The 15,373-nt window shown below is 36.3% G+C and overlaps 1 protein-coding gene across 1 annotated transcript in view; it reads right to left on the bottom strand.

Annotated features, from left to right (window-relative positions):
* Positions 1 to 15,373, bottom strand: part of tou (bromodomain adjacent to zinc finger domain 2B toutatis) — a 94,883-nt gene that overhangs the window by 38,093 nt on the left and 41,417 nt on the right. Inside the window, 3 exon segments of the mRNA XM_074181326.1 lie at positions 2,180 to 2,300; positions 2,790 to 2,861; positions 14,746 to 14,785. Coding sequence (XP_074037427.1) covers positions 2,180 to 2,285 — 106 coding nt within the window. The 5' untranslated portion in view covers positions 2,286 to 2,300; positions 2,790 to 2,861; positions 14,746 to 14,785.

Below are 15,373 nucleotides of genomic sequence, written 5' to 3'. Positions count from 1 at the left end.
CAGTTCTCCAACAAACCTATAAGGCCAGGAAGCGACTACTCAAAAGCAGGAGAGCGAACAATCTCCCCCTGACCAGGTCCTGCAAACATTTATGCTCAAACGACGATTCACCCAAACCAGATGCGAGATAGTCTTGTATGCCTGAATCTACTCTATCTTCAGGAATAGCTGACGTACAGATGGCCTCAAATGGACAGATTTCGGCGGGCAACCTGAACATACGACAGCCTCAATGAGGTATGATTCCACAGCTGGACATTTCTGGATGGTTACAGGCTATCTGAGAGGATAAAGAGAGTGTCTCCTGGTTGGTTGAACGTAGTATCCTGCAGCCATGGAGTGGCGTATCCCTGAAATTCATCACTGCTCCCCTACCTGATGAAAGTAGTCGCAGACTGACCTTCGATCAGGTCCTCTTCAGATTGAGGAAAGTGAAACATGGTCTATCAACCTGGAGAAGATTATTTTTCACTAGGAGGTGAGGCAAGAGTGGTAGAGTCTCACTTTTGCCTGCTGAACAAAAAGATCACCAAATGAAGTGAGCGGCTTCGTTAAGAAGATGGATTTATTCCGTAGAGTATAGGTATGATACAATAAACCGCTATTGCCAGAATTTCGGAAATTCTCAACAACGTCTAGTCACTTTAAGTCACTGTTTAAACTCAAATGAATCAATGAAGTTTTAATAAAAAAAAAGAAGCAAATTTCTAGCAAAAAATGGAAATGGGTAGAATAGAATAAGAGGAAGAAAAAAGGGACATCGATGAAGAAGAAAGTGACATGGGAACTGCTCTAGAAAATTCATGAAAAACTGAAGAAACTGGCAGACCAAGATATATTAACTCTATACTAAGTGATGAGATATTCAGAGTCAGAATCAGAAATGCTTTATTGTCATAAAAGTTTAGGTTTTGTTGACAAAGCAGGCTTAAGAACTAAAACAATCTGAAACATTAACATAAAGGTCAAGAATTTAGAACAAGATATTAATATGGCTCAAGCACACTTCAAAAGTCTATGGATATAAGTCTGTGATGAAAAATTTTATGAGTTGGAATCATAAGTTGCGAAAGATATGCCTCAATAGTATAATAAGCTTTATCTAGCAGAAGTTTTTTTTACTCTTTTTCGAAACTGTTTGTAGCATGTTAACTTTCTGATTGAAAGGGGAAGATGACTGAAGTATTTTTTGCTATTATAAAGAATCGAATTTTTAATTTGTGCTGTTGACGGATAGGGAGAGGAATATTGAATGTGAAACGAGTGGCATGATTCTGAGTCGAGTTCGAGATGTTATCTTTGTGTTTTTTGTGCATTAGGCAGACTGTTTCTAAAATAAAGAGGCAGTAGACTGTTAAGATGTGATGTGCTAAAAAAGAGGCTTACAGGAATCTTGCTCTCTAGCTCCGGTAATGAATCTCACTGCTCTTTTTTGTATTGTGAAAACTTGACTCAATAAGTTTTGACAGCTGCTCCCCCAGAAACAAATTCCGTACCGCAAGTGGGACTCGAAAAGTGCAAAGTATGCTTTTCTAGCAGAGTGGTAGTCCAAAGAGTTCGAGATAGACTTTATCGCATAACAAACTTTAATTTGTTTTCTATGTTGAGGCCTAAAAATTTGTTCTCTAGTTTATGATGTGTTCTTCAAGAATTATATGGTCCAGGTCACATTTAAAGGACATTATATTAGTCTTTGATATATTGAAAGATAGTAAATTCGAATCATAGAAAATAATAAAGCTGGGGAGGGCTAATAAGATACAAAGACTATGGAGAAAATTCACTCGGGAATACAGTCCGAAAAACCTTTATGAAAGGATAGTCTAAGATGAGTCTGAGAACTCGAATAAGGTTCTGTAACTCTAGTTGGTTGAAGAGGAAAAATCACTCCGTACACCAGACATAATCACATCCCATTCGTTCAGTTGTTATACGTTCTGAACAAGTAAGCCTTCTATCCAGTAAGCCATTAACTATCCCTGATCGTTGAACCATTCCTCAAAAATTTTAATTTACCCTCATTTATTCTTTCGAATTTTCTTTCTCTACTGTAAAATTTCTTTTTTGATTCCAGAATTAGAATATCGCCGCTCAAGAGCGTTTTACACGTCACTTATTTGTAGATGTTTTACCACAAAGCAAACCTTATGATTATTAGGTACAAAACTGGGAAACTTACCCCCAAAGAGACTGGCGGCATCGAGTAAAGAGGCGGGGTCTTGATTATTAGAGATTTTGCTGGAGCTAGAGTTACCTTCGTTGCCCTTTCCATTTTCTTTGTCCATTTCCAGACCACGATGCTGGAACAAAAAAAAGATCCTAGAGAGAAACGTCAACGGTAGATATTTTCCTGGTAATTTTCTTCCTAAAGGGGATACTCCTCTCTGTAAAAGAGACTCGTTCAGAGAACTACGGCTTCCCCGACGAGTAGTTTTTCGCTGGCACCGACTCCGGAGCTAAAACTTTGGACAAAATCGCGCGCGAGTGACGATTACGAACGACAGATCTATTAAACGAGCTGTCAAACAAATTGTTGTTTATTTTTCGAGTCAAAAATTTCGAGAGATGGAATTAGATTTTCGCTCCTCACGGCATTCTACGACTAGTTTCGAAATATACCGCCGGAAATCGTTTTAGTACAGCGTCAAAAGTTATTCAAACTCAAAATCGGAAGGAAACGATCTACGAAATGCCGATAATTAAAAAACAGATAATAGGTGGGTAGTAATTGTAATTGACAGCAGAAAAATCATGTCGCGAAACGTTTAAGAAAATAGAAAATCGAATACCTTTTATCAATGTTGTAGTGGCGTCCTCTTTAGTCGGATTAATGGGTTCAGCCCATTTTGAAACATTGCACCCTGAAACCAAAACAGAAATCATCATGAGGAAAAAAATGGTTATGGAAAAATATTTTTCATAGTTTTACCAATTAGAATTATTGGAAATCAGTTTAGAAATGAACTTTCAGACTGCTCAGACAAATCAATTCGTTACTGTTTTTGGTCGATTTACAGCTCGTACGTCACCAACTCTGAACAGAGGTTTCGCATACCCAAATATTCATGCACGATATGTCCAACACGTTTCTTTGATGTCTTAAGAGCCTCAAATATCTCAACTATCAACTAGCAGCTTTCATTCATTTCCTTCAAACTAGCAAAAGTGTCTTCACTCAAAATATTTTATCCCACAAACTAATAGTCCAACAGCTGTGAAATTTGTACACGTGTCTTTTGAAGGTTAGGGTTGATTAATAATCATATGGATTCAATACTAGTAGCGTCATCTGTGTGTTAGCCTCGAACCCCATTTAGTGGACTGGAAACTTCTAAGCAACTTTATTATACAGTGTGACCCATTTTTAATGGAAACACTCCCCCAAAATTTGAAGTTGCAAACCGATTTTAATAATTTTTTTTTAATGTCAAGTACTGAAAGGTCTACCTTGGGACAAAATTTGAAATGTTTATTAAAGTTTCAGGGATTACTACGATATTTTTTCTTAGTCGAAAATCGGGATTTTTTATTAGCGATTTTTTTATTGAAAAAATCACTACTCCTCTGGATTCAGAGTGCCTCTAAACAGGTGTGACCAACATTTCATGAAAAAATATTAATTATTAACAAAGTTATGACAACTCGAAAATTCGAAAACTCACACAGCTAACAGTTACAAAAAACACCCTATATCAACAGATATAGCCATGAGAATATTTTTTTTTATGATTTCAACAATAAAGTGCCGCCAGATGAAAAAAAAAAACAAATAGCGTAAATATTTTTAATGAAAATAACGGAATTACATTCAAGTTTTCACGCAAATCAACTAAAACTACGACCTAATATTTCAATTTAAGTCTTAGTTGCCATGGAAATGATATTACAGTTCGACACTTGTGAAAGATTCAAGTGTACTATTGTCAACAATGTTCACCTTACAGTTCTTCGAATTATTTTGTGTCATGGCTGCAAGATTGAGCGTAAGAGAGAAAATTGAAATTGTACGCCTTTCGGGAGATGACGTTAGAAGTGCCTAGAGAGGTTTGTAGAGTATTTAATGAGAGACATCCAGATCGTCCTCGTATTAGCTGCGGTAAGGTAAATAAAATAAATAAAATATTCAATGAAACTGGTGCAGTATCAAAAATGATGTTAAAAAGTAATCCTGTACAAAGACGAAACAGGAATGACAGGAATGATCAAATCATTTTAGATTACTTCGGAAATAATCCTAATGCCAGTATAAGGAATGCCACTTTAGATTTGAATATTCCACGAGAAACTATTCGGAGATGTCTCAAGGCGAAGAATATTAAACCTTTCAAGCCAAAATTTTTACACACACTTCAAAAAGGCGACGAAGCAAGACGCCTGGAATATTGTTTATGGGCCCAAGGGGAATATTTAAACAATAGAAATTTCCTAAAAAATAATTTATATACCGACGAAGCCACTTTCACTACGAATGGAGTAGTGTCATCACAGAATTGTCGCTATTGGGCAGCGGATAATCCTAACTGGGTAATAAACTGTAAAAGCCAGTATTCCCAAAAAATCAACATCTGGTGTGGGATATTGAACGAACGAATTATTGGTCGTTTCTTTTTTGAGGAAAACATTAATGCGCAGAGGTCTCTAGAATGTTTAAACACAGAGTTTTGGGATGCTATTCATGAGCTGCCAATCAATGAACGATCAAATTTAATTGTCCAGTTAGTTGGGTGTTCAGTTCATTGTGCCAGAGCTGTGAGGCAATGGCTTAACGAACATTTTCCAAACCGATGGATATGCCGTGGTAGTCCGTTTATAGAGTGGCCACCCAGATTTCCAGACCTCACAGTTTTGGACTTTTTTCTCTGGGGACTTCTCACACAAAAGGTTTACAAAAACCGCCCAAGAGATAGAAATGAACTTTGTGCAAGAATTCGACAGGTATGTGCAGATACTAGCCCTCAAGAACTAAAGAACGTAATCAGAAACATTCGTAAGCACTACGACACGTATCGAAATACGTGGTGGATTAGTAGAGGCTACTAGAATATGAGTTAAAATTAATTGTTGCACTGAATCGAAACATTTCAATAATTAGTTATTAGTTACGTTTATTCAAATTTTTTGCTTTATTGTTAGTTGAATTGTGTGAATGTAATTCCGTTATTTTCATTTGTTTTTTTTTCATCTGGCGGCACTTTATTGTTGAAATCATAAAAAAAAAGATTATTGTGACTGTTAGCTAATAAAAAAATCCAGATTTTCGACTAAGAAAAAATATCGTAGTAATAAACATTTCAAATTTTGTCCCAAGGTAGACCTTTTATTACTTGACATTTAAAAAAATATATTAAAATCGATTTACAACTTCACATTTTAGGGGGGTGTTTCTATTAAAAATAGGTCACACTGTATAAAGTTTTTTTCTGAAAAAATCGACACTTTTCAACTTATTCGTGAATAAATGTGTCAATTTTTCGGGCGATTTTACGAGAATGACTCAACAAGTTTGGCAAAATTATACGGAAAAAAGTCACGGACTGGACTGCATAGATCGTTTTTCTTGACAAGAAGTGAAGCATTTACTTGAAGTAGGATTTGAGAACTTTTAGACGGTAAAAAATATCCTGTTAGGATTCAGAGTATCTCAATAAATACATGGAAGATGGCCCCTTTACGACTACATTATATTGTGTTATGTAACAAGAATATATGAATAGATGCCAAAGCAACTTTTTTGGTTGTAAATAAAAACAATAAAATAGTTGAGAAACTAGTTTCCGTTCTTCTCTCATAATCTACATGATATTATAACAAAAACATCTCTCCCAAAATACCGATCTAGTCCGATACAGTGCATCAAAATGAATTCTCTGAAAATTATCGCTGTCACCGCTATTCCGGATCTCCTAAAAATATACATTAAACAACTTTCAACAACCAGCTCAAACGACGGCCTCATTATATTTTCCACTGCGCGAAAATATCACCTTAAAAAATGAATATCATGAACGAGTATAATCGTTTCAGAAAAAAACATCATCAACGATCAATAAATTAGCTTGTACGGTACTTTAGTATTGACTTCCAAATATAGAAACGTTTTTAATGAAATAGTCATTCATAATGAACACTATGAAATTCTATTCCATTTCATTTGCCAAGAATTTTCTTCACGGGGGACATATTTAATGAAGAATCTAGCTAAATAAATCATTAATTAAAATCAAATTTTCAAAGACCTCAATTCTGCCTTTCAAAACGTTTTCTAGAGACATTACACACTTGGTGGAAAACTACTAAACAAATAGGATTTACTATGGAGAAATTAGCAGTAATACCCCAAGGAACAATTCTTGGACTCCTCTCATTATTTATTCTTGTGGAAGAATGGTACTGATTTCAAGTTCAGTTTTGGTTTGGATAATGAGACTACAAAGTTTTATGAAAAAAAAAACACATTTACGACTTAGTTTTGCCAGGCTTTCCAGTAACAGAGAATAACTTCGCAAGAGAAATTGTTTTCAATAAATTTACAACTTTGAATCGAGATTTTTGAACTGACAGTTAAAGTAGATGCCTGTAGGCGATAGACTTGTTGACTGTAGTTATTCTCATGTTCATCGCTGGTTATTTTCGATAATTGGTTTTTCTCGCTCGGGCGCGTCTCGAAGAGCGCAAAAACGTCGAAAATATACTTTATATAAAAAATACCTCCTGCCGTTAGCCATCTCGATCTCCCGACATGACACTCGTAGACTTTTCAATAGACGATTCAAAATGAATAATATTCTCTGTGCACATTTCTATTCATTTAATTACATTTTGAAATGTACTGAAACAAAACGAAATAGAAACTGATGAATAAATATTTTTTTTAGAAAAATGAAAATTCCCTTCATTTTTTCAATATACCTTGTAAAACCCAGAATATCTGTGCATACTCGAGAAGGTATCGTTATAGACGAATGGAGAAAATTATGTAAACTTATATTCGTACTACGTCGAATATTAACTTTTGCATGAATTTATACTCAATTTATATAAAAATGGTGCGAATAATCGAAGAAACGATTTCCGCTACAGCACTGCTCAAATTAATCTGCAGCTCCAACTGATTAAAAAAAAAATTCATTTAAACGTTCATAGTCGTGGTTGAACTTGTGTCCATCTATCAAAAGACAGTTGCAAATGTGGAATTGGTTTTCACATTCAAAAAACTACTGATGTGTTCTTTGATTATACGGGAAACAATTCTCCCCGTTTGGCCAATATGAAGTTTTGTGCAACCACAAAGCAACCTAAATACTCCTTTTCTATACGACACTGAAGTTTTGACAAGCTTAAAACAATAACGAACGAAAAATACTAATATTGATTTAGGCTTATTTAAAAAAAATGAAATTTTAGTTAGATGTTCTTCAAAAGCATCTTTTTTAGTTTCTCAAACGATATTAATTTTTCATGTTTTAGTTTCGTATGCTATAAAAGCGTGTTTTTTAGTATTTTTAAACTATATTCATTTTATCTAAACTTTGGGCTCAATCAGCCATTAAGTAGACTACGTACAGCGCCATCTGCCAGCGAATAGATCAAGCAAGGAGAGCTACAAACAAACATACATACAGGTGAAGCTAATGAAAGCGTGTTAAAATAGAACAATTGTGTAACTAAATAAGTGTAAAACATTGAAGGAGGTTGTAAGGGGTGGAAAACGCAACCCCTAAAATGTATTTCCAATGTAACTTTTTGTCTCATTTGTTAACCATTTAAAAATTCATTTCCGATGGCCTGTTTCATTCTAAACAAAAAATGTCTCTTAGGTTTTTTGCCCAAAATAAACCAGTTCACAGCAAATAATTATTTTACGAACAACTACAGAGATACATCGTCATAAATGCGAAAATACGAAACTATTCGCTATTAGCGATAATGACAATTGAATTGGTATGACGCTGTCAGTTTTGAATTTTCGAAATTGAATTAATACTAATTGTGTGTTGTTGTTCTGTTCTTAATTTGTTACTTTAATAATTCACTTGTTATTAAAATGGCATACACAAATGAGGAAATGGCTGATATGCATTATGTTTACGGTCTATCGCAGGGGAATGGGTTAGAAGCTTCTAGAAGATATGCTGAAATGTATCCTCAACGGCAGCATCCTTCACATAGAATATTTGCTCGACTTCATCAACGATTACGAGAATATGGTTCATTCGACAAAAGAACGCAGGATTGTGGTCGCCATCAAGAAGTACGAACACCACAGCTTGAGGAAGCAGTACTTAATTTGATTGAAGAACAACCTACTACCAGTACTAGAAAGATTGCTTTCCAGCTAAATGTTGATCATATGACGGTATTTCGAATTTTAAAGGAACAACTCTTATACACTTACCATCTTCAACGCGAGACTTTCCGAACCGTCTTGAATTTTGCAATTGGATGCTGGAAATGATTAGAAGAAATTGCGACTTTCTGAAGACGATAGAATTCACAGACGAATGTAGTTTTTCTCGGGACAAGATTATTAATTTTCATAATTACCACATGTGGGCTGATGAAAACCCTCACGCTATTATCGAAACTAACCATCAAGAACAGTTTTCTCTTAACGTGTGGCTCGGAGTTATTGGGGATGATTTAATTGGGCCTCATTTTCTACCTCCTCGATTAAATGGTGAGGCATACGTTCAATTTTCAAGAGAAGTGCATCCAGTACTGCTGGAGGAAGTTCCTTTGGGCGTCAGAAGGGATATGTTTTTTATGTATGATGGGGCTCCCGCCCATTTTAGGCAAGTAGCACGTTAGCATTTAACTGAAACATATGCAAATCAGTGGATAGGTTGAGGAGGACCACAGAACTGGCCCGCTCGATCCCCGGATCTCAATCCTCTCGATTTCTCTATTTGGGGCCATTTACAGCATTTGGTTTATCGTACTCCTGTTCGCGATGTAGATGACTCAAGAAACCGCATCATCGATGCGTGCAGGGTAATCAGAGGGACTCCAGGAATATTTGAGCGAATACGTGGCTCAATGCGCCGACGTCTAGACGCATGCGAATGTCTGAAGGTAGACATATTGAACATTTACTATGATTTCTACTTGTTGTGTGTTTTGTTATTAATAAATTAGTTTTGTTTATTACCCTTTAATCGTTTAATGCAGGTACTAACTACAAAATAACAATAAATCCAGTTCGCATTTATGACGATGTATTTCTGTAGTTGTTCGTAAAATAATTTTTTGCTGCGAACTGGTTTATTTTGGGCAAAAAACTCAAGAGACAGGCTATCGGAAATGAATTTTAGGGGTTGCGTTTTCCACCCCGTAGAACCATGAGGTAAACCAAATAAATTACTGACTAAGTGTCTTTTAGGTAGTACAAAACGTCAGGTTGATTTCAATATTGCAACTTTTTCAGTGCTTCTGAAAAAAAATTGTTATACAAATTTTATGTACGACCTTTAAGGGGCTGTATCTTAACAAGGGATGCTCCAATGAAGTATGAAAGATCCCATCTTTTTTTCGATGAGGAATCACCTCCTGAAATGTTTTATACTTATTCAGTTACACCCTGTATGATAGCCCTAGTTAATGAAATGGTCGTCGTTGTTGGCAGTGGTCTGCCAGTTTTCGTGCCTGACGTTTCATCTATAAATGCGGGAGACTCCGTGGGTTGGGCTACCTATCGGGCGCGTCCCCAAGTGGCGGATTGGGGAACGGCCAGACGACTGGAGGCCCTGTCCGGGTCTTACGAACGGTGTCGCAAGACTACTGGACTGGACTGGACTACTGTAGTCAGCCTACCTCTGGTAATGCGGGCTCTGCCAGAGGTGACCAATTCTTATCTTGCTACTCGTGGGAACACACTTATTCAGTTACACCCTGTATAATATCAGACAATGGAATTCAGAACTAAGGAAGTTCATGATATTTCACTAATAAAATTCATGAAACACTGCCAATCACCTTCAAATTTTCCAGTTATGTTACAGCAGCATTGTTATTCCGCCAATAACAATTTCCAGAACAATTTTTCCACAGATTATACAATGAACGGAAGAATTATTTCAGCACATTACAATGTCGTTATCACCGGCAGACGAATGATAACCGAACAGGGTCACGGCCGATCGTTTCTCTCTCTCTCTCTGGGTCAAGTTCAATCTCCCCTAGCCGCTGTTTTTTTGTCCCGCTCTCTCCTCCCACGGTCCTTTTTCGACCTTCGCGTCGAGGCATCTTTTATTCATAGTCATCATCATGTGTGCGAGATGATGTCACTCGTCTTCATTACGAGAAGTTGTTAATTGCCGAAAGAATTGAATGTGAGTTTTGTTCGAAGTCAAAGGTATCTGCTAAACAGAGAGGACTGCCAAAATATCGAGCTGATATCTTGGCACGTCTGCACGGGAAAGTACCAGGTATTGTGCTTCGTATTGGCATAAAGTAGCACGGACGACTCAACATTCTTGAACCTTTCAACAACAAAAACGTGTTGTCGAACGTGTTTTCGAACGAATACAATGAAGATAGTTACAAATACAAGTGGTACAACTTCAAAACTGACGAAGTTGTCTTTGAACTCCTATTTTTTCCTCTTAGTGGTGGAAATTCCTGATTCCCTGTCTTGATATTTATTTTAGCTATACAAAGAACCTACCTGCATATTTCAAGATTCTAGGTTCAGTAGCTACGGCTGTACGTTAATATAAGAGCGGGCAACAGCTAGTAATTTATATTTCTACTTACGGTAACTAAAAAAATATGCTAACTGCATTAAGTAATGAATAACTTCGAAAATCGAATAATCGTTAAAAATAACGATTTGGTGTTGGGAAAAAACTCCAGTATTATTCATTACTACACCAAAGGTTCCAAACAGTGCATCATAAGTATAAAGAAATTCACAAAAGTAATATAACCGTCAACGACGTCTGCCATGTTTTTGGCGATGGCGCTTCATTGCTTAAATCGCCCCTCTATCACCGCGCATCGACCCCCGTCGTCTTACAGTAGACGCGACGCGTGATGACTCACTGAGTTGCGTCAAGTTAATCTTCTCGTGATAACTTTTAAACGATTCGTCTAAAATTCTTAGTGTAAAAGACAAAGTTTATCTGAATTAAAATTTTCATAAGAATTTGACATACATTCTAAAATGTGCATTGTGAGAAAAGGTATCCAATTCAATTATATTCATGGCTCAGTATTTTGCATACAGTGGCTTCTACATAAGGGGCAGATATGCTATCGCGAACTTTCATTTAGAACTATTTAAGATAAACAATATTACGATACATTATCTGTATGTAACACCAACGGTATAGGCAGCGCACGCCAAAATAGCTCTCAGGAATCAAGAATGTTTCCGACTTACTTAATACTTATCGTTATATTATGACCAAAATTACACAAAACCTTTAAAAATTGTAACCCATTCTGATGATTCTAAGTTTCATCTAAATCCGTGCAGTCGGCACATTTATATTAGTACAGATTTCTCATCCACGTAGTAACGGCTACACCCATCAATTTATAAAAAAAAAGTATATTGAATTGTTGCGAATTAGTAATTGGTACGAGTATGCGTTTAGGTTCTTTCAACAGTATAGAAATGCCAAAAAGGGCACTGAAGTGTATGAGCAGAGATGAAAGTCATATCCCAGTTCGTCTACTGTTTACTTATTCATATAGGGCCTTCCAACAGGGATATCCGAACTTTGACAATGGGGAATGTTCCTCAATTTGGGTTATTACAGCAAATGCAAGTTTCAACAAAATAAAGTTGAGTTTCATTCATGAGTTTTTCAAATTCACTTCAAAAAGTATTGAAATTGATGTTTCAAATGTTGGGTTTTAATTTTTAAAGGGATTTGTTTCTAATTCACATATTGGCAACAGCGCCTACATCAAGTTGAAATAATTTATACGTACCTAGATATTCTACTTGAAAAAAGGAAAATTATCTTTATCAATCAACAATTAAGGCAAAATATAAATTATAGTTCAATACCACCTCCACAAGCCACATAAACAACAGTTGTTTTGTTATTTATTCATATAGAGGAAGATAGGTTGGGTGCACAAAATGTTATATGTCACAGAATGTGTCGGAACTCGGAACATGAGTAAACAGATCAGCACGCCTCTGAAATTAATTGTCCTTTATTTGTTGAATACGTTTTTCTATGCCTTCCATTCCCCTATTATTACTTTCGAGACTTTCAATCAGCTTATTACAAAGAATCTCTAACTTGTTCATCTTTTCAATTAAACTACCTTCTGCTTGAGATTCCTTAGATTTTTTCCGATTACTGATTTTGCAAAGAAGGTCTGTGAAATCAAAGTCTTGGGAATTTGTCAATCCGGGATACTCCTTAAGAAACTCAGCCTCCAGTATTATTTTCATGTCAGGAACAGTTCCACCAGAATTGACATTGAAATATTCAAATAGGTTAACTAACTGATCTCGCGATTGTTTTGAAGTAACTTGACCATGGTTTTATCAAATGCGTAAGAACTATTCACTTCTCGGGTCACCAATTGTAATTTTTGAACTACTTTCGAAGACGTTTTTTGGTTGAAGTTTTCTTTTCCACATTTTCAACACAAATCATCTAAACAACATGTAATGTTGGACACTACATGTAATATAGTGCCATAAGTGTAGCATAATGATTTTATCGTTTCCAGAAGAAAATTCTCCTGTACGTAATTTCTGTTCAACTACGACAAAAATTCTGTAACTTGGTAGTTTTCAGCCTTGAAATCATGCACCTTGAAAACAATATGTCCTTATCTTTTCCAATAACGCAGATAATGCCTGCGAAAGACATCGTGCGACACCCTGTATACCACGCAGCAATAGTTCTATCGACAGTGACACTCCTCGACGACTTTCATCTTCGCCATTCTTGGCATCTCGGCGTAGGCCAATTCTTCGGAAGAGTGCAGAGGATCGACTGGAAACTGGAAAAGTCTTATCAGACGCGAGATCGGAAGATCGTTCGTTAACCTCTTCTCCATTCCTCGGCAAATAATCGCTAGAGTGTGTCTTTATATCCGCAATAAATACCGCTGGCGCATACATACATTGTACGGAACGCCACTAGAATAGTATTTCAGAGGGCGTGGCTGATGACACGCCGAAAAGTCAGCGATCAAATATGATCACGTGTCAAGATTGCAACGAAAAAAAAACTGACGTCGAATTTTCTTCAATTTCGATGCAGGATTTCATGGAGGATATTTGCATAGTTCCATTCAGAAATTTTGGAGAAAGTAATGCATCAAAAAGAAACCCACTGTCCATTGTCTAAAAAAAGTCAACACATTTGAAAATCTAAGAGAAGGACACAAAAAATGTTCAACCATTTCAATTCGATACAAAAAAAATCATTTTCAAAAATAATTGTATCAAAAGTATGAAATACCCGAAGGGGGGGGCAAACCGCGGACACGTGTTTCTGGCTATTGGCCACATCAGCGCGGTGCAGCCAAGTGTAAAGATGGGCAACACTTGTTTGTTGAAAGCAGGAAACAACACAAACGCACGGAGTCAACAACAGGAGCCAACCGCACATTTGTGGTTCCAGTTAGAAGACCTAGAATTCCCAGGCTACATCTAACACGACTACGTAGGCAGCTATAGCTACCTGCGTGACATCCGGGTCCAGTATATAAATACAAATAGAGATTTTATCGAGTGTACATGATATAAATCAAAAATGAAATATTCGTGGATACAACACTCCAAACAGGGGGGCAAACCGCGGACACGTGTTTCTGGCTCATGGCCTCATCAGCGCGGTGCAGCCAAGTGTAAAGCTTGTTTGCCGAAAGCAGGAAACAACACAAACGCACGGAGTCAACAACAGAAGCCAACCGCACATTTGTGGTTCCAGTTAGAAGACCTAGAATTCCCAGGCTACATCTAACACGACCACGTTTTTGCTTTCGGCAAACAAGTGTTGCCCATCTTTACACTTGGCTGCACCGCGCTGATGAGGCCAATAGCCAGAAACACGTGTCCGCGGTTTACCCCCCTGTTTGGAGTGTTATATCCACGAATTTTTCATTTTTGATTTATATCATGCACACTCGATAAAATCTCTATTTATATATATATATATATATATATATATATATATATATATATATATATAATAGATATTAACCGATAAAACTAAATCAATAACACTGTAGGCCCATAATTAGTTTTGTAGCTACTTTCAAATCAAGTTTTTCACGAATCGAACAAGAATAATTCATTACATCCATTAAAAAACATAAATGTCAGATAATCTCAAATTAATTGCATATAAAAAATTGCACCGCACAAAAAATTCAGGATAAGTACTACCGCTCCGGCGCCCCATTAGCCACTCCCAGATTCACGTCGCCCGCTCATTTTAGAAGAGATTCAAAACTCGACTATATATACAGCTAGCTGAAGCGTCGTTATGCCGCTTCGTTGACCCTAAACCATAAATATATTGAGCGTCTCCCTAATAATTTCATTAGATTTTAATTATGGAACAAGCCTATGAAGGCTTATGAAATAGATTAATTTTTTCCCAAGAGATTGCTTCTCCTCAATGCTAGGAGACTACTAGATCTGCGCCAAGTATATTTGACAGCGACTATCAAACAGATCAACTTGGAAGGAAAAACCGGCAAAAATAATAAGTTTTTGAAAAAAAAATTAAATTTCGAACAAATAAAAATTCAAACGCAACTTACCTTGATGTTACCATGAAACGAAGGAATTCACCGGAAGGTTCTGAAAAGAAAAAAGAAATACATTGACATTTAACTACATAATACGAGGTAATAAGCTTTAAGTCAATTCAGTTATAATTCACCGATTTCAATAACTATTTTTGCATGATAGGAGAAAAATTAACTGAAAATATTCACGATCCGTATGATCCACTTGATAATTCAATTGATATTGATATAGCAGATAATTCTATTCTATATGACACAAACCTCTCAGAATTGAAAGGAGTCTTTAGGGAGATAAAAAATAAACACACTTCAGGAATTGACGACTAATTATTCTGAGAAAAATAAACCGTGCAGTTCCACAAGGCTCAGTCCCAGGTCCACTATTATTTCTTTTGTATATAAATGATCTGTCATCCATTGATATTAAAGGAGGGTTCACACTATTCGCTGACGACACTACAATTTTATGGCATGATCAAAATCCCGTTGAACTTCAAACAGTAATGAACCAAAGCAATATAAAAAGATGATGTGACGCAAATCTTCTCAGTTTTAATATCTCTAAAACAAACGTACTTTGCTTCAAATGTTCCATCAGCAATTTACAAATTGACAAAATCTTTGTTAAGAATAAACCATC

Source organism: Leptinotarsa decemlineata, unplaced genomic scaffold (genome assembly GCF_025532065.1).
Source record: "Leptinotarsa decemlineata unplaced genomic scaffold, Ldec_3_MD MMD2_tig00026307_RagTag_RagTag, whole genome shotgun sequence".
NCBI lineage: Eukaryota > Metazoa > Arthropoda > Insecta > Coleoptera > Chrysomelidae > Leptinotarsa > Leptinotarsa decemlineata.
Note: the sequence above shows the minus strand (reverse complement) of the source record. Positions and strands in the feature narration are given on the sequence as shown.